The following is a 23,214-nucleotide window of genomic DNA, read 5'->3' as shown; positions in this document are numbered from 1 at the left end:
CGGGCAAGTACCATGGGTGACGTTAATTCGAACTTTCAACAGTACAGTAATCAATAACACATCAGAACTTAATATCAATAGGGATGTCGAAATATTCAATCAATTCTCGTCCCCGCCCGCCATGTGCTTCAAAACTGCATACGTATCTCGTGATTTCAAGGTTCTGCAACCAGTACACAACAAGGAGTTACGAGTCCCATTTATTCCGGCGCCATTTTGGGCGAGGACGGGCAGGTCCAGGATATAGTCAAAATGTCTCTACCAACCATCGACTATGATGATGTTCATATGCTGTATTTATTAGAGTAACACTCATCTGCCCACATGAAATTAATTTACCACAATCTAAACATGTCATTTTAATCTTTCCAAAGTTCTTCTAAATATTTGGGACCGTTTCCCTTGCCTCTGAAGCTCTCAGTGCCACTTCTTTGATGAATGTACTAGCAGGTCAGGGGTTCTCCTCCAAATCTCTCTTTTATGCAGCACTATAATTAATTGGTGCCACCTCTCCATATGACGATGCATGGTATAGTTACCACAACTATATTTTTTTTCGGTTCCTCTGGAGAGTTCATCGTGGCAGATGAAGCGTGTAACATACCGGGCATTTACCTTTTTTTGCATGTACAGGAAAGGAAAAAAAAATCGAGCGTCCGAGTTCTAAGGTGTCCCAGGGCCATTTTAGTGGACCAGGCCCAAATCCAAAGAACAGCCATCTCACAGGCTAATGGGGCGACCCACGCCGAGTTTCAGCATTGTAGGATGACCACACAAGTACAGCAACTTGCTAGACATCACCTCGGTGCCATCCGGATCTCGGCGCCCCACTGCAGATGAAGTGCCTCTCAACTATGAAACCACCACGGTGACATCCGGATCTTGGCGCGTTGTGCTGCCTTCGGCCTATTCGCACATCGGTCCGCTACTGACGCCATCTCACAGGCTAATGGGGTGACCCACGCCGAGTTTCAGCATTGTAGGATGACCACACCAACTTGCTAGACATCACCTCGGTGCCATCCGAATCTTGGCATCTCAACGCCTAGTGGTATCTTCCATACAGAAAATATTGTTACGCTGCCTTTGGCCCCATTCGCACATCAGTCCGCAACTTAGACATCACCTCGATGCCATCCGGATCTTGGCATCTCAGCGCCTTGTGGTGTCAGTCAGAAAATATTGTTGCGCTGCCTTTGGCCCCATTCGCACATCAGTCCGCTACTGACACCATCTCACAGGCCAATAGGGCGCCCCACGCCGACTTTTACCATTGTACGATGGCCACACCAGTGGCACAACTTGCTAGACATCACCTCGGTGCCATCCGAATCTTGGCATCTCAACGCCTAGTGGTATCTTCCATACAGAAAATCTTGTTACGCTACCTTTGGCCCCATTCGCACATCGGTCCGCAACTTAGACATCACCTCGGTGCCATCCGGATCTTGGCATCTCAGCGCCTTGTGGTGTATTCTCTTCAGAAAATATTGTTGAGCTGCCTTTGGCCCCATTCGCACATCGGTCCGCAACTTACACATCACCTCGGTGCCATCCGGATCTTGGCATCTCAGCGCCTTGTGGTGTCTTCTACTCCGAAAATATAGTAGAAAATATTGTTGCGCTGCCTTTGGCCCCATTCACACATCAGTCCGCTACTGACACCATCTCACAGGCCAACAGGGCGCCCCACGCCGACTTTTACCATTGTACGATGGCCACACCAGTGCCACAACTTGCTAGACACCACCTCGGTGCCATCCGGATCTTGGCATCTCAGCGCCTTGTGGTGTCTTCAAATCAGAAAATATTGTTGCGCTGCCTTTGGCCCCATTCGCACATCGGTCCGCTACTGACGCCATCTCACAGGCCAACGGGGCGCCCCACGCCGACTTTCAGCATTGTAGGATGGCCACACCAGTGCGGCAACTTACTAGACACCACCTCGGTGCCATCCGGATCTTGGCGCGTTGTGCTGCCTTCGGCCTATTCGCACATCGGTCCGCTACTGACGCAAACTCACAGGCCAACGGGGCGCCCCACGCCGACTTTCAGCATTGTAGGATGGCCACACCAGTGCGGCAACTTACTAGACACCACCTCGGTGCCATCCGGATCTTGGCGCGTTGTGCTGCCTTCGGCCTATTCGCACATCGGTCCGCTACTGACGCAAACTCACAGGCCAACGGGGCGCCCCACGCCGACTTTCAGCATTGTTGGATGGCCACACCAGTGCGGCAACTTACTAGACACCACCTCGGTGCCATCCGGATCTTGGCGCGTTGTGCTGCCTTCGGCCTATTCGCACATCGGTCCGCTACTGACGCAAACTCACAGGCCAACGGGGCGCCCCACGCCGACTTTCAGCATTGTTGGATAGCCACACCAGTGCGGCAACTTACTAGACACCACCTCGGTGCCATCCGGATCTTGGCGCGTTGTGCTGCCTTCGGCCTATTCGCACATCGGTCCGCTACTGACGCAAACTCACAGGCCAACGGGGCGCCCCACGCCGACTTTCAGCATTGTAGGATGGCCACACCAGTGCTGCAACTTGCTGGACACCACCTCGGTGCCATCCGGATCTTGGCGCGTTGTGTTGCCTTCGGCCTATTCGCACATCGGTCCGCTACTGACGCCGCCTCACGTGCCAACGTATTTTCTCCGCATTTTACACCCTATGCCGCATAACAGGTCATGTGACTTGTTTATAAAACTTTTCATTGGTTCATTTTACTTTTGGTTTCCTAATGATGGAAGGCATGATCATGTGACCTAAAAACAACACTTTTCATAGGATGAAAACTTTTTTTTTTCCCAAACGATGAAAGCCCCACCTTGTTTCTGGATGTTTCAGACTGAAGCTGGCGTCAGCATGAAAGCACCACCATCTCGTAGCTCAGTCGTGGTCATTCCGCGAGCAATCATGGCAGCCGCTCCCCACCAGAAGCCTGCAGGAGTCGGAGCCCCCAAAACTTTTGATGAATTCTCAAGGCGGAGGGGACGCTTTCGAGAATGGGGTCCAAGACCTAGCAGACAAGCGTCCGATTTCCAAGGTGTCCCAGGGCCATTTCAGTGGACCAGGCCCAAAAAGGAAACAGCCTGCCGCCATTTTGAGAGTCCTGTGACAGCCGCCTATCGCTGCACCGCAAGAGTGGGCGCAACTCAGCTGAATTGCGGCTTTTGACACAGTGGACCAAAAACGGACGGAATGGCAACTGAAACGGTAAAGGGGCGCCCCACTACAACAGATGACACTCCACCTGGAGAGGCCCGTTCACGCCGCCTCCCCCGGGGCGCTCCACGCCGTTATTCGGAGCAGCATTGTAGGATACCAAAACCAGTGCGGCAACTTACTGGACATCACCTTGGTGCCATCGTTCTGCTGCCTTGGAACTATTCGCGCAACAGTTTGCTACTGATAACCCACCCCCCGCGACGCCCCACGCCGGAAATCTGGACGTTGTGCTGCGTTGGGACTATTCGCACAGCCGACCGCTACTTCGTTGTTTTTCCCTAAAAATGTTTATATGTTATTACTATTTTTGTTTTCTTGTATATATTTATAAATTATTAAAGTTTTATAATCTTACTACTTTGTCGGAGTGCTATATATTTTTAATGTGACACATAATTGTAAAAACTTTGATGTACAAACAGTCATCCCTGGAATCTTCCGCTTCAGGCTCGGTCCCCTCCCCAATCACAATACAGGATGGTTTTCAGATAATAGCAACGCTTCTGCTGTGACGGATCTCATCGAGTGTGGGCCTTGATCTACTATAACTCCTTTGAAGAGGGGTGATTCTTTACAGCTGTGGCCATAAACTACATCTGCAGGGCTAGCTGATACCCTAGGACCAGCCTGGACAATCGGACACAGAGGAAAAGGAGTGTCAGAGGGTGCGGTAGTGAATAGGGCGAAAGGGAGGTGTCGGGCGGGCACAGGGTGTGATTCTCAGGGAACAGCAGCGCAGATGGGGGAGGTTTATTACCCATGCATAAGACAGAGAGCGGGGGTGACCACTGCCTGGGGGAGATGCTTGCGAGGGTGGGGAGCCATGCTAAGGATCGACAGCGTGCACAGAGTGGGTCTGGTCAAGGCATCTAAAATGGCTGCCGTGCACGACAAAAGTGTGGCATTTGAAAAAAGACAAGATGGCGCAGACAATGTTTTTCAACACTTCCTGATTTCCTTCGAATCGAACGTTAACAGACGTTGGGGCATATTACCAAAGTTAAGCGATATTTATCCCTAACGATGCATTGCAAAGATTTTTTTACCGTCAGAAATTATCGCAGATAAACCTTGCTATTATCAAGGTTTATCGGAAATACGATAAAAAACGACCGCAATGCATTAATATCGCTGAAAACTCAGCGATATTCATGCATTACCGAGCTAATGCTCTTAGCCATGTTATCCACCTCCCATTGGATAACATGGCTAAGAACTGCTCAGGGCAGGTGGTAGCTTTTGGAGATATTCGCCCTTATCTCGAATATTTCCAAAAGTTGATAATAGGAGATAGCGATGTTAGCGACTGTTTCCAGTCGCTAACATCTTGGCATGCCCACTTTGCATGTCATTAGTGATAAATATCACTCACATGCAAAGTGGGGCCCAAGATGGTCGCTATCTTCTACTAGCCGTCGCTAACTGGTGTTAGCAACAGCTAGGTAATACACATATAATTTTATCTCCGCGGAGCGCAGTTACAGATATATATCTTGTTTCTGAACGTTAATTTCTCAAAATGCACTGAAGCACATATATTGAGACCTAGCAAAGGCACATCGGGCTACCAGTCCCTACAATTTTGCCAAGTTTCGTGCAAATCCATTCAGCTGTTCGATCCTACCGAGAGACAAGATGGCGGCCGCTACGGACTGTTTGGAATGTTTACAGACACCGGAGAGCCAATCAGCTTCGCAAAGCTCCGTAACGTGAAAAGTACGCGAAGCGGTGCGCTGTTACAGATATATACCTTTTTTTAAACGTTAATTTCTCAAAATCCACTGGAGCACATATATTGAGATCTAGCAAAGGCACATCGGGCTACCAGTCCCTACAATTTTGCCAAGTTTCGTGCAAATCCATTCAGCTGTTCGATTATTATTATTTTTATTTTTTTTTGCCCCGCGGGGCCCTTTTAAAACCTCCACATCAAACCTAGGGGGTGAGCGACAATGTACTATGCCCCCTTATGGTCATTTGCCCCTTCGCTTTGGCCTCCTCTTGTCTCTCGATCCTACCGAGAGACAAGATGGCGGCCGCTACGGACTGTTTGGAATGTTGACAGACGCCGGAGAACCAATCAGCTTCGCTTCACAAAGCTCCGTTGCGCGAAAAGTACGCGTAGCGGAGCGCTGCCCAGTCCGCTGTTACAGATATATATCTTTTTTTGAACATTAATTTCTCAAAATCCACTGAAGCACATATATTGAGACCTACAAAAGGCACATCGGGCTACCAGTCCCTACAATTTTGCCAAGTTTCGTGCAAATCCATTCAGCCGTTCGGGCTAAAAGTGAGGCCAACCGCCCTATGGAAATTAACATGGGAAAAACGCGTTTTGGGACCCCCCTTTTTTCTCGGCCCCCCCCTTGACGAACCCCCCCAAAATTTTCAGGGGCTGCTCAGAAACAAAATGTGCCATTTTCCTGAAAATTTCAGCCAATTCCGTCCACAAACGCCAAAGTTATTAGACATAGAATTTTCAAAAAACCCATAGAGAAAAAATCCTAACTATATATACCTACTGGCGACCGCCAGTAGGAGGTAATATATATATATATGATGGAAAGTGTGGTATGGTGAAAATATATATATATATATATATATATATATTTCTTTTACAAAGTTTATGCCTTCACCACACATGCATTTGCGTTATAATGGCATGCGTGGTAAAGTCATATGCGGGGTGAAAATTTGGAGTGCTGTATTGCGGAGTAGTTGCACCCCCATTGTAAAGAATGCGGAGTGTTGGTATGCGGTGTGATAGTTTGCGGAATAACGTCATATATTCGTATGGTATACCTGCCTTTGAGGACAAACTCACTGTTTAATCTATATTTCACTTGCTCATAAATCTCCTCCACCTGCCTCTCCAATTTTACATTGGTGTACTATTCATAATAAATGAAGGAGGAACAGGGATGCTTAATAAACGGATTCCTGTTTGGTATTGCCATAATGCAGCCTTCAATAATTTAGGACATTGACCCAAACAGGGAGAATTTGCCAGATATTGGTAATGTATAGAGTGAACTTCACTATTCATAGGGCCTTCGCGAATCATATCCATATATTTAGCTATACTAACAAAAGTCAGATGGAGCCCTAGTCACCTCAACAGTTTAGGTACATATTTAGCATGGTGAGGAAATGACAGCCATACCCAGATAATGGCAGTTAATCGCAATCAGTGTGGATCTGTTCATGACTAACCCAGCCCCTAAGCTTGGATGTTACTGGAAGCAAAACAGGAAGCGCAGAAAGGTATATGAATTTGCTTCTTTACAATATGTTGCGTAGTTCATTCTTGATCAGAGGCTCATTCTGCCTACCGTTATACGTGAAGGCATAAAACTGCTTGCCACCATCTTTACAGGGATGACACAGGACTAGAATTACATGACACTTGTACTGTACCTCTAAAAAGCCCAATTTTTATTTACAGGGCTTCCAGAAAAACTCTAAAATAAAGCTTTGCCAGTGCACAATTAAAGTGGAACTTGCATACAGTAAGAATGAATTAGTAAAATTTAATTAAGTGCGGCTTGAGTATGAAAACCCACCTAAGTATGCATCAGTGGGCTGACAGGATACAAAATATTATACTTCTACCGTGAGGATGCAGAATATGCTGCACACCCGCAATATCCGTCAGCCTGGTACACTGAAAAGATATTTTAACAGTAGCTTAATGTAATACACAATGTAGAGTGGTGATCTAACTGTAAAAGGCCAAAAAGTATCGCAGCAAGATAGAATAGCTCAACCTAGCTACACAAACGGAAAAAACAAGGCACATCACTAAAATAATAACTATTTAAGTTTAGTCGCACATCTGACGCGAGTTAATTTGGAACATTAACATGTCACACTATTGATTTTTAAGTTGGCTTTATAAGATGTACATTCTTTTTATTACATTAGAAAACTTTAATGTCTATCATTACATTGTTCTTCAGTATGTTTTTGAAAGACTTCTAAATAAAGCTACTTAAATGTCAGGTTAATAGTTTCGACCAATTGAATGCATGTCTGTAGGAAATTCTAAAGGATTTAAAGAATTTAGCAGAAGAGGACTTAATGAAAATACATCAAATTCTGGCTTCAACATTCTCATGCTTGGAGTTCACGGTCATGGGCTTAGCATACTTCCATCGCAAAGGCCTCAAATAAAAACACATTTCCATATGATAAAATAAGTACTGACAGGGAAAAGGAAATTCATTCTTGCGCATAGGCATGTCAAAATACCCCATATGTATTGTGTGGAGTAACAATGAGCCATTTAATGGTACACTTCTTTGCAGGTGGGATGTGGGAAATATTTCAGAGTAGCAGCATGGCAGGAGAGTCAGAATAAAATAAAGTCAAAGATATGCACCAAGCTCTCGAAATCTGGGCAGTGCTACCATTTTGAACATTTCAGTCACCATTTTTAGCTTTCTAGTTGCAAAAGAGCTATTGTGGGATCACCAAGAATTAACGGGGTCTAAAGTCTGTCCACTGCTTACCAATGATGCGAATAGCCTCTTTGCCATCTCTAACATTGACTGGCGTTTGTCCTATTGGTCACAATTAGGGAACTACTTTTTTTCCCTTTTGCTTTTTAACTCTATGAGGATTTGCATGTTTTCCAGTTCTCACCTTATGAGTTTATCTGCCCTCCTGCATGCACACTCTTGCTCGTGTGCTACTCCCCCACTCCGTGCTACTCTCCATCATGTGCGGCTTTCCCTCACCGCTTTCCTGTTGCCCTCCCACCTGCTTTTCCATTGCCTGCCAGCTTTTTTTTATAAACTTTTTTTTATTTGTAACCATCCCGATGTTGCACAGCACCACCCAAAAGCATTGACAAAGCAGTAGGGCCCAAGGGCAAAGCCTACTGGCCTCGCTAATGCCTTTTAGCATGGGTTTCGGACAGCAATCAGCACCTTTTACTCAAGTTAGGGAGATGAAGGGCTACAGGTGGAATGCGTAAGAAGACAAGAGAAATATATAAGGTAGGTGGCAAATACATAAATGAATGGGGTTAAACAAGGTAGCAAATATGGAGTTAGAAATGCAGGTGCAAAGTGTTAAGATGTGGTGATGAAATGACAGGATCCAGATATTAAGTCGAGGTAGGTTTATTAGGATGCGGAGTTGAGCTGTGAAGCTCCTCCATCAAGCCTGGGCCAACCGTCTTAGTGTGGAATCCGGACCACGAACACAGTGTTCCAGATTCCACCCGAGAACAACAGGACACCACACACTCACCTTCGTTAACAATATAATAGTAAACATTTGAAGGAAAACAGAAAGAGGAAAAATGTAATTATACAGTTGCCACAGGTACTCCTAAATAAAAAGTAAAATAACACAAAAGTTCACCAAGCTGGGCGTTGTCGCGGTCTCTGCACTTGACACCTTTGCAGGTTCCCGGAGTGATGACGGAACTGTTTCCGCCAATTTACCTTATCATTCAACAGCTTGGGATCCAGCACAGCCTTCGAACCCACATAACCATTGAGAAATTTTCACAAGTTTGGACAGACTCCATACATTCCCATCAGTAAGTTCCACAACCTGCTTGCCAACACTGACAACTTTCATGGGAGACGAAAACTTTGACTCGCCAGAATTCACCAATCTCCCCTTCCTCACATGCACCCAATCATCGACTTTCAAAGGGGACACTACAGTTTTAGCAAGATGATCATGACCAGTATTGCAATAGTCATCCTCTCTACTCACCAAATCTCTCATTTTCCCCTGACCCATATTGCACCTCCTTCCTACCCCTCATTTTTTCAAAAGGAGACAAATCACCATCACTTCTAGGAGTGTTTCTGTAACTCCAAAATATCTCCTTAATGGCTTGATGACAATTCTTACCATTAATTATCACCAGCTGTAACCCTTCTTTTAACACACTGATCCACCCCTCCACCATATCATTGCCCTGAAGAGCGCTTATGTGCAATACCATGACATTTGAGAAATTCCTTCATCTCAATGGATGTCATCTGCACCCCACTGTCAGCATGCAACAATTCAGGAAAACCTTCCCTTTCAAAAACTTCATTTAAAAATTGAATCACAACTCTCTAAGTGATATGAGGAACCAATTTGACATCAAGCCACTGGGATAGCTGGTCAACAAGGAACATGGCATACACAGGATTATGACCCAAACTCATTGGTCTGGCAATATCGAGAGACACACATTCCTAGACATGTGACGGTCTAGAAACAGGAAGACGTTAATATGCAACAGTTTTTAGGGATTTATCACTGACACAACACTCGACACAACATCTGACTTAGCGTTCTATGCACCCATCTATTGCAGGCCACCAGAATTCACTCCTGATTTTCCCCTTCAAACTGGTCATACCAGGGTGACCTTCATGAGCCATGTCTACAACAATTTGTTGAAGATCAACAGGCACAACAAAACAGAAGATGCAGAGATTAAACCAAATGGCATTCTTTTATATCTGACGGCACCTTCAGAAGTGATGAATGAGGTGAGTGTTTTGCTATCTTCAAGTAAGGCACTTTGATGATAGGTATTGACAGATCAAGAGTCGAGAACACTGAAGCCCCTTTGAGTTTAACAAACATCTCCCTGATAATAGGCAGGGGATGTCTGTCTACCCACACATTGTCGTTAAGGTCTCTCAAATTCACACACAACCAAACTTTTCAATTAGGGTTGTTTGCGACAACGACAGGCGACAACCTTTCAGAGGATTCAATTTCCTCAATAACATCAATATGAAACTATCTCTCCAATTCCTTTGTCACAGCATCCCTTAAAAGTAATGGAACATTCCTGACTTTATGTACCCTGGGTATAGCATTGTGTTTTGAAATAATCTTGTGAACAACATTTCTAAGCAGACCCAAATGTGAAGAAAACACACTGGGAAACAACTTTTCTCACTTGGTTGCTGGATCGTTTACAACCTGGAGAATCAGATCTGAGTAACCCAGTCCTTAATCGGGATGGTTGGGATCAAGGGTAATCATTAGGTCCCTTTGCTGAGGCCAACCTAAAAGACATGAAAATATACTTTTGCAGAGATTGATTTGCCTTTAAAACTAAGATTGGTGGTGAAAAATCCTAAAACTTCGATGGGCTTCCTCTCATACCCCACAAGTTTGATATTCGGAGGAGATTAAGTGTACACCTGGAACTCCTTTAGCCATTCATCCCCAATAAGGGTGTGTCTAGCACTCGAATCAGCCAGAACCTTTACTTCTTTGTCACCAATTAGAATTGGGCAAAAAGGAGCATCCTTCCCATTGCTATTAGCCTCACAAACAGTTAATAGAAATTATTCATCTTCAAGGTCGCGACTTCCTTAATTTGATCTTTGTTTTGGTGTCTAGAATCTATACCTCCATTCCTAAACCTATTTTTGTACTTACACATTCTAGCATAATGTCCCTTTATTTAACAATAACTACATATTTGACTGATGGCAGGACATATTTTGTCATTGGCCAAACAACCAGAAGTGCCACACTTGGAGCACACACATTCTTTTCTTTCCTGGTTGGGAAAACCTTACTCTTAAATTTGCCATTAATAGTCTTGTAAGTATTTTGACTAAATGAACATCAGCAACATTCTTCTTGCCTAGTTTCATGCCTTCAAAACGATGAGCAATATCAATGGCTTTGTTAGGACTCAAATCTTCAGCGGATAATAATTTCTCTTGCAATTTGATATCAGCCACCTTATGCACCATTTGATCACGTACCATCTGATCATGAAATGTAGAATAATTTCACTTGGCTGCGAATAGTCCTCAAATCGTTGACAAAGACGTCTATAGATTCATTCACTAATTGGCCTCTGCTGAGAAATTTGTATCGTGCAACCACTTTGTTAACCTTTTTTCCATACAGTTTGTCAAGTTGTTTAATAGCATTGTCAAACACATCAATGTCATCCTCATCTGCAGAAAGATTTGTAGAAACTGGAGGTAAATACCTCAGAATAAGTCTACCTTCAGCACCTAGACAGTGCTTTAAAATAACAAGCTTCCTCTAGTCTCTATAATCACCACCACCAATGGCTTCTATTTAAGCTTCTAAGCCTTCTTTGCATTGTTTCCACTCTAACGCAGGTTCTCCTGCAGTAGTTAAAAATGGAGGTGGTGCCCCAATGCCCTCCATAATGAAACCACACTATGATCGATACAAACAGTAGAGTGTAATGGCATAAGCAGTCACTAGACTGCACAGTTGGAGAACAAATGAGGAAAGTAAGCGAATCACAGAAATGCTGTAGAATGATGCTTTACAGCAGTTGGCTCGAACAAAAGAAAGTGTGCAAATTATTGAAATTATCACCGAAAGAAACTGATCCCACTTATGAGGGAAATAGTATGTTTGTTGCATGTGGAAAAGAAATTGGCAAAATAGTAGACCAGTACGACATGTGCAATGAACACCACCAAAATGAAAACACGGGTGAGCGTTGTAGCCTTTTACAATGAGTGCGGGCATGCTCAATGATTACAATTCCACTAAGCTGGCAGAAGAAAGCGAGGATACATCAGATTCATTGTTGGCACACAAGCGCATTCCCTAGACGATGTTCTCTGGCACCGGGGCACGTGCATGTAAGCAACGTGCCAACAAACAAATTGCGGACATAATAGGGCACGTTGGGACCGCATGACCAAACTGCGGGAGTCGGCAGAAAAGTCAAATATCCCACGAAAAATGCCCAAAATCTCACGACAAAACCTCAGGAAGGCAGGGTTTCCAGGGAAAAAGCCAGGCAACGGCACTCTACACACCACACAGCTTCCGGTGGTGAATCATTCAAGAGTGGACATGTAGATCTGCAGGGCTCCAGGCTTGATGCTTTGTTCCCAGCTGTCACCAGTGTTAAGATGTGGTGAAGAAATGACAGGATCCAGATATTAAGTCGAGGTAGGTTTATTAAGACGCGGAGGTGAGCTGTGAAGCTCCTCTATCAAGCCTGGGCCAACCATCTCAGTGTGGAATCCGGATCACGAACACCGTGTTCCAGGTTCCACTTAAGAACAGCAGGACACAACACAAAGCTTGCTGCATATCAGCAAACGGACCTGCTTTGCAAATCCAGTATAAATTAAACAGGCTAAAATAGAACATGTAATCTGCACTACTAATGTGCACGTTGTCTGGCGGAAGGTCGTTACCCAGTAATGACATTCCCTAAATGAGTAGACCTCACTGATCCATGCTTTAAGTGGCCTGGAACCTGCTTCCTAAACCAGGGTACCTCCATCAAAGGCATTCATGCAAAATAAACCCCATAGTGCAGTGAATTCACATGATCTACCACTACTAGCTTTACATAAAGTGTATATGTACATTATTCTTACTCAGCAACGGTTTCTCTAAATAGTTCGTATTTAAATGTGAAAGTAAAACAGTTGAAAAGGGTGTACAATAGGCAAAACCCACTTGCTGAAGAGGTTCCAAAACCCAGCCCAGCTAAAATAGGGCTACAGTAAGTCTCAAAATAATTTGTGAATGCAAAATTAAATCACGTCTCGGGTCTGCAGTATATCCTCAGAATGCCCTGCTCGTAAACTTGCCTAAAGAACAGAATTTTCCTTAAGCGGGAAATAAGTTTATTCCTACATAAAATCTCACCCATCTCTTCCCCCAATCCCAGTGATTACTCCAAGACCAGTGTTATTTGTCCAGACAAAGGATAGAGGACCATTAAAGTCAGTGATCCAGCAATTGGGTTCTTCCACAGCCCCGTAACCTGAGGCTCCAGGATCTTACAAAACAGTTTACTGTACCCTTGCAGCATGTGCAGAAGGTGGGGCACATTGAACCAATCTGAGAAATGGAACACCGTCTGTTGATGAGAGAATGCATAATCCTATTTAAAACATGGGTCACGATAGTAGGTGCTAGCAGAAACAGAAGTCAGGAATATGGCAGTTTAATGGCGAGTGCAAAATTCCCAGTCAATTAAAGAATAAACAAACTCTTCCCTGAACATTATTGTAAGGGATGAGCCAAGCTGCACCCTCATCTCAGCTACTGGGTCGAAAGCCAGTGTGTGTTGTCTTTGGGGTGACCAGAGGCCATATAGAAGACTTTGGTAATACAAATGTCCAAGCATGAATCAAAGTTGTCTCAAATGTGAGTGATGGGTTAGTATTTGCAAAGGAATATCCTTCCGGTTTTGAAAGCAATTCAATCCCTCTGATGTGAGGTACGCACTGAGGGAGAGGGCCTTGCAATTAGGATAGGCTCTTTAATTGTTACAAATCAAATGAAAATTATGATCTACCAACCAAAAGTGGATTGGAGCAAATGACACCAATACCTGAATTAAAATCAGGATACACTGAAAAAACCCCAGAAAACATACCCAGTTCTAACACCACTGGTTATGTTAAAGCAAGTAAAAGGCTAGTTTCTAGCTTGAGCAAAGGGAAGCCTTACATTTGCATAAAAGTACCTGCATGCGATTCTCTTCAGAAGAAATCCTGGTACAGAGTGCAGTCCTTTTTAAACTAATACACTCATTCTATAAACGTAGTTGCTCAAAATACTGGCTTACAATAGGCCTCCCCATTTCCCACTCTACTGCTCACTGCACCCTTCCAACCCCCACAAGGACAAACAGGCTGTGCATGATCTGTGTTTACGTGTTTATCGGTTTCTGTCTGGACATGGGAGCAAAGAGGAAAGTGCAAGAACAAGCAATCTTACGGAGTGATCCTGCTGGCACACTCCTGCAATTGAATGAGTTCTGTGCCTAGATTTTCAAGCAATGCTACAGTGCATGGAATGCGCCGAGCACAATGTGTTGTGTAGCAGGTCGGTAATACTACAGGATATTTGATTGGGGTGGTCCACCAAGATTGATTTGCTGCTTTTCTTTCTTTGGAAAGAGCCTGCTACATGCTGTGCTCAATACTAGCATGCCACAGAGGTGGACAAGGATGATCAGCAAAGCCATGTTTTGCTATGTTGAAGACCACCAAAAGAACAGCATGAACTTAAATATTGGTACTTCGACAACAGCATGCCAGCTTTCAACTGTATGGCCTTGATTCTAAATTGTTCCCATAAAAGCAACTATAATTCAGTGCTGTACACTTGATGCTGGATCCAAAATCCCAGTTGTAAATCAGCTGCAGGTGCATTTCCTATAGGTGGTTTTGGACTGTGCAACCAATGAGTTTTGATATTTTTGCCATGCTGGATATTTGAACTGTACATGGATTGGAAATAAATGGAAGACATTTTAATTTAGAGAGTGAAGAGCACCCTCTTACCTGTTTGAGAGCGTCATTTAAAAGTTCTGCTCTGTTCGGTCATATAGTCTATAGCTCATATTGGACTAAAGCCGTTTTGCTTGGGTCGGAAAATGATACACTGACTAGTGTTCCATTCAGCTTAGTGGAGGTGATATTGGTGATTAAGGGGGATGTGCTGCATTTGCTAAACTTCATTCATTTCCAACAGATTTAACACTATGACAATAACACGTTTCATAGCCTAATGACCGAAGAGTACCATGCAAGGTGTGTTTTAATAGTGCAATTTGTTGAAGCATAAAATATGTTTAAAAAAATAAACAAATTAGGATAACTGTAAAATGAAAGTTGTCATGAAATACATAGGATTGGTAGTTGCATTGTCTGTGGTACTCAATCGTGCTGAAGCTACTTGGATGCAGTCTTTGCAATGAATTCACATGTGTGTACAGTGCAAGGCTGACATTAAAGCAAAACATGTAATTTTTCCCCATGTCTCTCTAGAAGTAGGATGACCCTGAATTTTTTTTCCCACAAATTATCTGAGTTTCTCTGTGCAAGTGGCCATTTTAACAGTACACATCTAGAAATTGAATGCAATCCAATCGTGGAATCCTCTAAACAATCATTGTGCTACATAAAGAAAATGTACACAAGGAAAAAAAACACCCAAAAAATTAATTGGGACAAGATTGACGACAAAGTAACAGATAATACAACATTCCCCATGTACATGAATTATTTTACAACATCTGAATGTGTTTCTAGTGGGGAAAACATCCTTAATACAACCTCCATTATTCCAATGTAAAATACACAGCAAACCATTACATATGCGAATTTATAAAATAGATTAAAAGTACCTAGTTTTCCTTTTTCTTTTTTCTTTGCAGATGAAGATCCCTCCCTGCTGGTTCCTTCGTGTCTCTTCCTGGTTCTCCATCCACTGGCCAGGCTGCCTCCTTCAGGGGGAAGTTACAGGCAGTCAGGCAACTAAAAAAGTACTTTCTGGCAGAAACAGCAACAGTAAACTGGGAGGTGCCCATGCCTCGCAGCTTCCAGTCAAGCTCACTTTTTCCAAAGCGAGGCTAATTGCCCATTCTCGCTGGCACTGGCAGGGCAACACCATGCAGTTTTTAAAGAAACTGTTCAGTTTTTTTGCAGATTCCAAATCAATAACGTCACTCCCACTCACCTTCTACTCCCACAAGACACCTGAGCGTTTAAATTAATGATCAAAGAAAGGAGACCTACACAGTCAACATCTGAGTGCAACTGAACAAAAGATTAAGCCTCAACATCTGTTTCAATAGTCAATAAAAACATTGTTTGGTTCAATCTTCCTTACTCTGCCAGCAAGCCTATGTCATTCCTCAAATGCTGGCGCGCCCAGGACATTGATACTTTAAGGAAATATTCCTCCTCTGCCTCACTAAATTAACAAGGGCCCTTGTGCATGTTTAGGAAAGAAGACTTATGACAGTTCGTGAGCAACTACCTGCACGGGAGTAAGTGGGATTGTACTAAAAAGGACAAAAGTGCACACCTAATTTATAAAATCACAGTTTTTTTTATTTTAAAGTGAGAAACTGACATGGAAAGGAAACTTCAATAGAATAAAGAGGAAATCCCATCCATCAGAAGCAGTGAAAAATAGGGTCATGCTTTCAGCAGCTTGATAATATTGAAAGTATGTGACAGCAGGTGGGGGAAGGGAACGGGGGGGGGCTATCGGTTGGTCGGAGGAGTGTCTTTGAGAATTACCGTTCTACAAACTCATCAGAAATCCATCTTGGTGCCAGAGGTTGTCTGTCCTGTATAATTTAGTTAAATCATGTTTAGAGTCTGGCTGAATTAAGCTAAACCCTAGGGGTGCAGCATTCATTTTCTTGTAGAAATTAATTTTTTTATTTTTAGATCTCGCTTAACAGTGCAGCTTTGTGAATGAATTTGTTACTAATTCTTTAAAATACAAACAGAGTGGGTTTTGGTTCTGCCAAGAGGAGTGCTCATATATCTCAGCTTATCCTATTTGGCTGGTTGGTGCATCATTCCACCTTCTGTGGAGTGAGTGCATTTAAATACATATGAAAAATACACTGAATCGTCGCACATCAAATTATTTATATCATGCATGCCTTGCATTCAGAAAACATACTTTTTTCAGTGTTATTTTATCCCTACAGCAGGCTTTCTTTTTTATATATATTAGTTGGTAATAAAAATGCAATCAAGACCTATTGCCTTACCCATCCTTGTTTTAGGACTGCTTTTGGTGCCTAGTTTATTTCAGTTTGAATGTAAATGAGGCTCCCTCCTTTGCACAAAGTGCCTAGACAGGCTCCATCTTGTGTAAGAAATGCTCAGAATGCCGAACGCGATACACAATATTCATTGCATGCTGCAACATACAAGTTACCACAAACCCTCAGAGGGAAGCCTGCCTGTGCGTAACACAATCATCCTTTTAAGGTCTTAATTTGGGTACTGTGAGCGGGACGTCAGGTGTTGGGAAAACCTGGCAACCTGATGCTCATTGGGAAGAGGAGCGGCACCACCCCATTTGCAACCAGCTGATGTAGCTACCAAAGAAAATCTAGGTGTGCTATATAGCAGAACCTTGCTGGAATCATACTATGTAACTTCTTCTCCACTGGCCCAAACCACCAAGAAAGCAAGCAAAAGGTCATCACAAAGAAAGAACAGTATCTCATGCAACAGTGCTCATAATAAGACTTACTCCGCAGTCCTGACTGAAATAGGCAATGGGAATTATATTCCGTAAAAAAATAAAAACGCACTAAGGTGTCCCAACGGGCATCACTTGAAAACATACACTAAAAATGCAAATGCAAATGCAATAGCTCATTAAAATTCAGCAGCAGGCATATGCCCTGAAAAGCCCTCATTACTACCACTGAAGTGTTTCAAAGGACTGTGTCTGAGGGAGCAGGGACACAGGAGTGAGTCAAAGAATTAAAGAAAAATTGTCAAATTAAGGTAACTAACAAAATAAAGAACGAACCAAGTTACTTGTAAAACTGCATGGTTTGTCCTCGGGGCTCCCTAAGAGATCAGGGCAATCGAAAATCTTGCTACGGGTAAAATAGGCAAAATGGAGGGCAAGGTCACCTCCCAATTTGGCTATTCCTAGCAAATGTATTTTTCAGTTGCCTGACGTCCTGCAACCAAGCTCTAAAGGAGGCAGCCGAGTAAATCATTCCACTAACATCTTTTAGTGGAAGGATTCATAACACCAAGGCCAACGTTTTTACACAAACAAGATTTAACAGATATTCACAACAGTTTCTCATGAAAAATGTATCAATTTAGTTGCATGGATTTGCCCAGGAGTTAGTGTGTTTCTACTCAAGGAGGACGAAATTACGAATAGAATTAAGACAATGAATGGAAGGGTCCTAGATGAATATCGAATGTGTGGGTATCTGTGCCCTCAACACTTAGCACAGGCTCACAACAAGGCAACAGTGCGTTCTTACACAAATGGTACTCCTGAACTTATAGTTGACCCAATAATGTATGCTTTATCAAAAGGGCATGTCTAGATTTGTTAAGAATGCCACTGTGGAAAAGACAGCTCTGGCCTCAGTGTGACCTTATGAAAAACATCTAGGTGATAGTTCACAGAAACAAGATCCTTGACAGTCATTTCACTTCATCCTAATGTAGATGAAAGGAGCACAGGGAGAAAAAAAAAACAACACACGCTCTAGTTCGGTCAGCTCTCTTAATTAAAGCATTTTTCAAACTTGGGGTTCGAGGTTTTACTTCACACAGGGAAATGGGTATTTGGTTTAATGGATAGCCTTTCAGGTCTTAGAGGTTCAAGAGGAGGTCACCCACATCACACAACACATTAAAGGTTACAAAAAAAATCTGATTGGTTCCTGCTGCCCCAAAAAAATAGCATCACTGCCCGATGTCCACTAAAACCCAACAGTTCACAGTTATTAGACAGATAACTATGAAATTAAAATCACAGTGCAAATCAAAGCAGTTCTAAGACTGGTGAATTACTACAACAAGATGGCACGGAGCAACATTATTCAAGACTACTATACTACTGTCTCAGGTGCTTTGTTGAGTGCTACAGATCGGCATAAACCCCACTTCGCAGCACAAGTGAACATGCTAATGATTCAACTGATTTTCCAGGCAAGTATGTACGATGTTTAAATCAGCCAATGCTTTTCAACGTCATCGTTTAGAGGAGTTCAGCCCCTCAGTGAGGGTACTAGCGGAATGGGAAAATGGATTATTCCATGCTCTGGTTTCCAAGTACAGGGGGGAAGGCAGGGGCAGCATGGCCCCGTTTCCTCACCTGAATTAACAGTGTAAAGGCACACGGCTCAATTCTAGTGTTCAAAATAGCAGATGCGCCAGTACCAAAAAGCAACACCTTCCAGTTCTTCACTTTTGACCACTCAACGCTCTTATTCATAAGGTGCCTACAGTTTGGTGAAGGTTTTTAGGTGTCCAGCGGGAAAGGAGTATGAATTGGTGCAGAGCCACCAAAAAGGTTTACAAAGCAAGGGGTTGTCTGCAGAAATATTGGAAGATGTAATGATAGTTAATATGATCATGACCTTCATATTAACAGGAGAGAGATGTTGCAATGTATCTATCACAACTAGCGACGTGTGACCTATTTGAAGGGGGAAGAAATGCAACCTGAGAGACAACCAAAGAAACCAAAGGCTGAGTAAAGGGAATACTTTGTGAGTCTTTGATTACTTAAATGAGTAGCACATTGTGAGATTCTACTAAACAATAAAAGGTTCTTGCAATGTCAAAATTAAACTATTTGAAAGGTGCAATAAAATGTTTTAGACAAAAAATAAGTAGTAGGATGGTTTTCCTCACAGCATGCTCGTCCCGCAATGCTAACAAAAAAATTGTTCCAAAGCTCCCATCACACTCTAAACATAATGCTCTCCATCTGCTCAAAGACCTAGGAACCAAGCTCATTCTTCATCACCCGAGCATTCCCAAAATCAGTCAAGTGTATCCAGATCTACAATACACTTTTTACTATTATTTTACCCATTAACAAAAACAAGTATTAAGATTCTAAATGGTCTCAGAGGTACGACTACAAACCGGAATATGCCTGTGGAACATTGAATTAGCTGCAGAGGGCAACTGTGATGCTCTCAGTGTGTAAATGGAACGTAAAAGTAAAGCAGTGGAGGTACATTCCTGGTCCCAAATCTCGTCAGCCCAAGCCATACAGCATACTATGAACATATCTGCCCACTATTAGCTACTCTGTCGTCACCATCATCATTTGTATAGGCAGGGCCGGCGCTAGGCATGGGCAGCTGCGCAGAACCTCGTACTCAGCCTACCAGCATGGGGCCCCAAACAATGGCAACACCCCACCAGTCCTCATGTACCTTGCAGATCAAATTTAAAGGGGTCTCTTTACAATTGGGCCCATGGGAGAGGGCCCTCCTTCCCTGGGCCTCTCAGGGATGGTGTGGGAAGGCCTACGGGAGGGGAACACCTGCCCATTCAGAGACACCTCAGGACGCACACTGTCAGCACTTTAGCCCACACAGGTTTAACTCTCAGCCCTCAAGCAATTCTCACACCTTCAGTCCCAAATAGGCTGTACAAGATGTGCTTGTAGGGGGCTGAGAAGGGAGCTGCGGCCCAGGAGGAGTCTGCACGAAGCACTTTCCGGAGCCCAGAAAGTGTCACTTATGTAAATTAGAGGGGCCTCGCACATTTCCTTTCGCCCAGGGCCCCGAAAATCCTGGAACCAGCCCTGCGTGTAGGGCTAAAAGCCACAGGCATCCAATAACATCTCCTTTGAATTCATATAACAAGCTTGACTGTACAATCTTTTAAGATACCCAGCCTGCAAATTAAGTGAGGTCACAGCAAAGGGACCCGATTCACCAGTACAATGTAGAAGTTTAGGACCACAACAATGTTCTACTGTTTTCTAACAAACGCAATAGTACTCTGACAAGATGCTCGCAAACAGGAAATTGTAACCGATTTAAAACATCACATATTTTACATTTAAGCATGGCTTCCTCTTTTTCCTTCCTTTCACTGGCAGAATGCAGGACACAGGTTAATCCAGCGGAGGTCATAAATTCTACAGCCTGCCAGACTCCAAGTGTGCTCCTAGCTTCTAATACCCCACCACGTACTGTGTCACGTACTGTGTCACGAGGGTTCAATCTAACAAATGGCATACACTATTCTGCACCGGCTTTCCAACTTCCACTCAAATGTAATAGTTCACCCTTCTGAACTCGCCCCAATTTATCTTTGGTGCCAGCTAGATGACACCCAGAAATCAGCAGAAGGCTCGGTTGGTTAGTACACCTGCTGCAGGATACATGCAGAGCTGAACTTCACAGTACCCAGGCCAAGTAAGGTCTACTCCCCTTTGCAATCTTTAGTAGCTAAAAGTAGGCACAATAACAAACCCAATAAAAACATTACGGATACCGAAGCCCTGCTTTTTTTTTTACAACTGTAGGAGAATAAACTTTATATGGAGGCTGAAATTATTTCTCTGGTGGAGTCTGTTTTGCCATTTCACACACTGCTGATATGCGTCTGGAGAAATGGCTACAATTATCCCCCGGAAAAAAAATGATTAGTGTGAAGATTTATGGCACTGTCTTGTAAGAATTTTTAACCTCATGTCCATTGTTCTAAAGACGCCTACAAAACCGACAATGCATATTAACAAGGAAGCAGCCTAATGATCATCCCTGAACCAAATTTCCTTCCAAGTTAATCAACAATCTTTTCACTATTTTTTCCTGCAGGAATGATAAGATGCAAGAACATTACCAAAGACTCCCACATTCACGTGCAGCCATTTATTACGCCCTAATTATACTTTTCCAACAGAATAATCCGCGTGCAAAAACTGACTGCACATAAAAGGATTAAACAGATAAGCAAATGAGATTAGAGAGGCAAGTGGTGATGGGCAACATTTTACAGTTGCAGCATTCTCAGAACGTATTACTTCCAGTGGGGGACCGGAGGTCAGTTGTACAAAACCATTCTCCAATCACAATCCCAGAAAATGGTTTTTCGTATTTACTAACCTTATTTTGTGAGTCAGAAAAGCTTTTCCAAGTAGCAAAATGTGATTTCCGATCCATGGCCAATGGCATTTAGGAGGGGGCATGAGATGGGCCACCCCTATTAATTGCAAGTAGTAATGCTATGTATTAATAGTTTGCAATTGCGGTCGCAAACTACTGATCAGGTACAGACACCCAAAAGGAGGTGATAACTGATTCACAAGGGGGAAGGTTGCATCCACCTTGTGTTTATAGCCAATTTCATAAGTCACAATTAGATACCTGCATAATTAATATTAATTCGGCAGTTTGTTATGCGACATGCAATACAAAACTACAGCTCACTGAAAAGGTGTTTATCCCATGAACCTATAGCTATACTCATGATTTCATAGAAATCTTAAATTACGTATCGAGAGCACCAATCATCGAGGGCTACCTACGGTCTACCATTTCCCGTCCACACACATAAGTACGGTTTTGAAAGAGTGCTCAAACATGCACTACAGCATCTGCAGGAGATGCAGTCAAGCAACCTCAGATTTTTACAAACCACTTCTATAATAACGTTACAGATGTAATTTTGCCTCTAAGGCAGACAGGGAAAAAAAGCATGCTGGGCTTCGCATTTGGCAGAAAAAAAAGACCGCCATGACTCCTTCAAAGAAACGATGCGCCTTAACGTATTATCTTAATTAGCCCTTTGTCATTAGTGGCCACGCTAAGGACAACTAAAGCGGGCTTTGCATTTAATCCACACAACAAGCCAATGGCCCATACAATTCAAATCTGCATGGAAGTAATTGTGCAAACGAATTGCATTGCTGTGATTGCCAAATAGAATATCAGTTAATGTCATAGTACATTTTCCAGTTTCATTATGAACAAGAGCTGGTCATTTCTACTGAACAAGCAAGCTCCTTGAAAGGAAAAATGGGTGATGTGAATCTGCAGTATGAATATGCCGCTGTATTTTGAATGTGGTGTCCCTGCGTGAAGTATAACCCAACTTATTTTCCAGATTTTATTTCATGAATGAGGCAAATAACATTTCTACGAGACATGAAATACACTATATTCAAAAAGGAATCTCATTTGTAGTATTTGAAAGCCGAACATTTTATTCGTATCTCCACAATAAAGATAACATGACAAAAGAGATGTAGGAGAGAAGTAAACAAGTGTTTAAATACAATGGGCAAAAAATGGGGAGAAAGGGATTCAACTTTTTATTTAGATGTACACTCTAATATACATTAAAGCCATGTCACAAGTGAGAGCAGCCGTATTTACGCCAATCACAAAACATGGTCAAGGAGACCAAATTGAGGAAACAACCAAAATAACTACAACCTGTTTTTAAAGAGCGGGTGCAGCATTCAACAACAGGGATTGCTATTTTCATCAGAGTTCTCAAGGAGTCTATTCAGAAAAGTACTAAACAGAGCAGTCATTAAAAAATTACCCTTGCAGGGGTCCTGTAATGGACATCACTTTACTAACGTACCTGGGTTAGCAAAGAACTGTACGCTGGTAATTAGTTACAGATGTCCCACCCTAAGCTCCTAAACCATCTTAGTTATAGCAAAGGGGGTTGAGTTTAGAGCAAGGAGTA

The 23,214-nt window shown here is 43.1% G+C and overlaps 1 protein-coding gene across 3 annotated transcripts in view; it reads right to left on the bottom strand.

The window, feature by feature from the left end:
* Positions 1–23,214, bottom strand: part of YAF2 (YY1 associated factor 2) — a 186,737-nt gene that overhangs the window by 71,527 nt on the left and 91,996 nt on the right. For 2 of the 3 annotated variants that reach the window (XM_078674299.1, XM_078674298.1), the window contains exon 3: positions 15,381–15,479. The exons of the other annotated variant lie outside the window; for it this stretch is intronic. In XM_078674299.1, the coding sequence (XP_078530425.1) occupies positions 15,381–15,479 (99 nt within the window). The remainder of the gene's footprint in view (positions 1–15,380; positions 15,480–23,214) is intronic. 3 annotated transcript variants of the gene reach the window in all.

Source organism: Lissotriton helveticus, chromosome 1_1 (assembly GCF_964261635.1).
Source record: "Lissotriton helveticus chromosome 1_1, aLisHel1.1, whole genome shotgun sequence".
Lineage (NCBI taxonomy): Eukaryota > Metazoa > Chordata > Amphibia > Caudata > Salamandridae > Lissotriton > Lissotriton helveticus.
The sequence above is the reverse complement of the archived record's forward strand: the minus strand, read 5'-3'. Positions and strand labels throughout refer to the sequence as shown.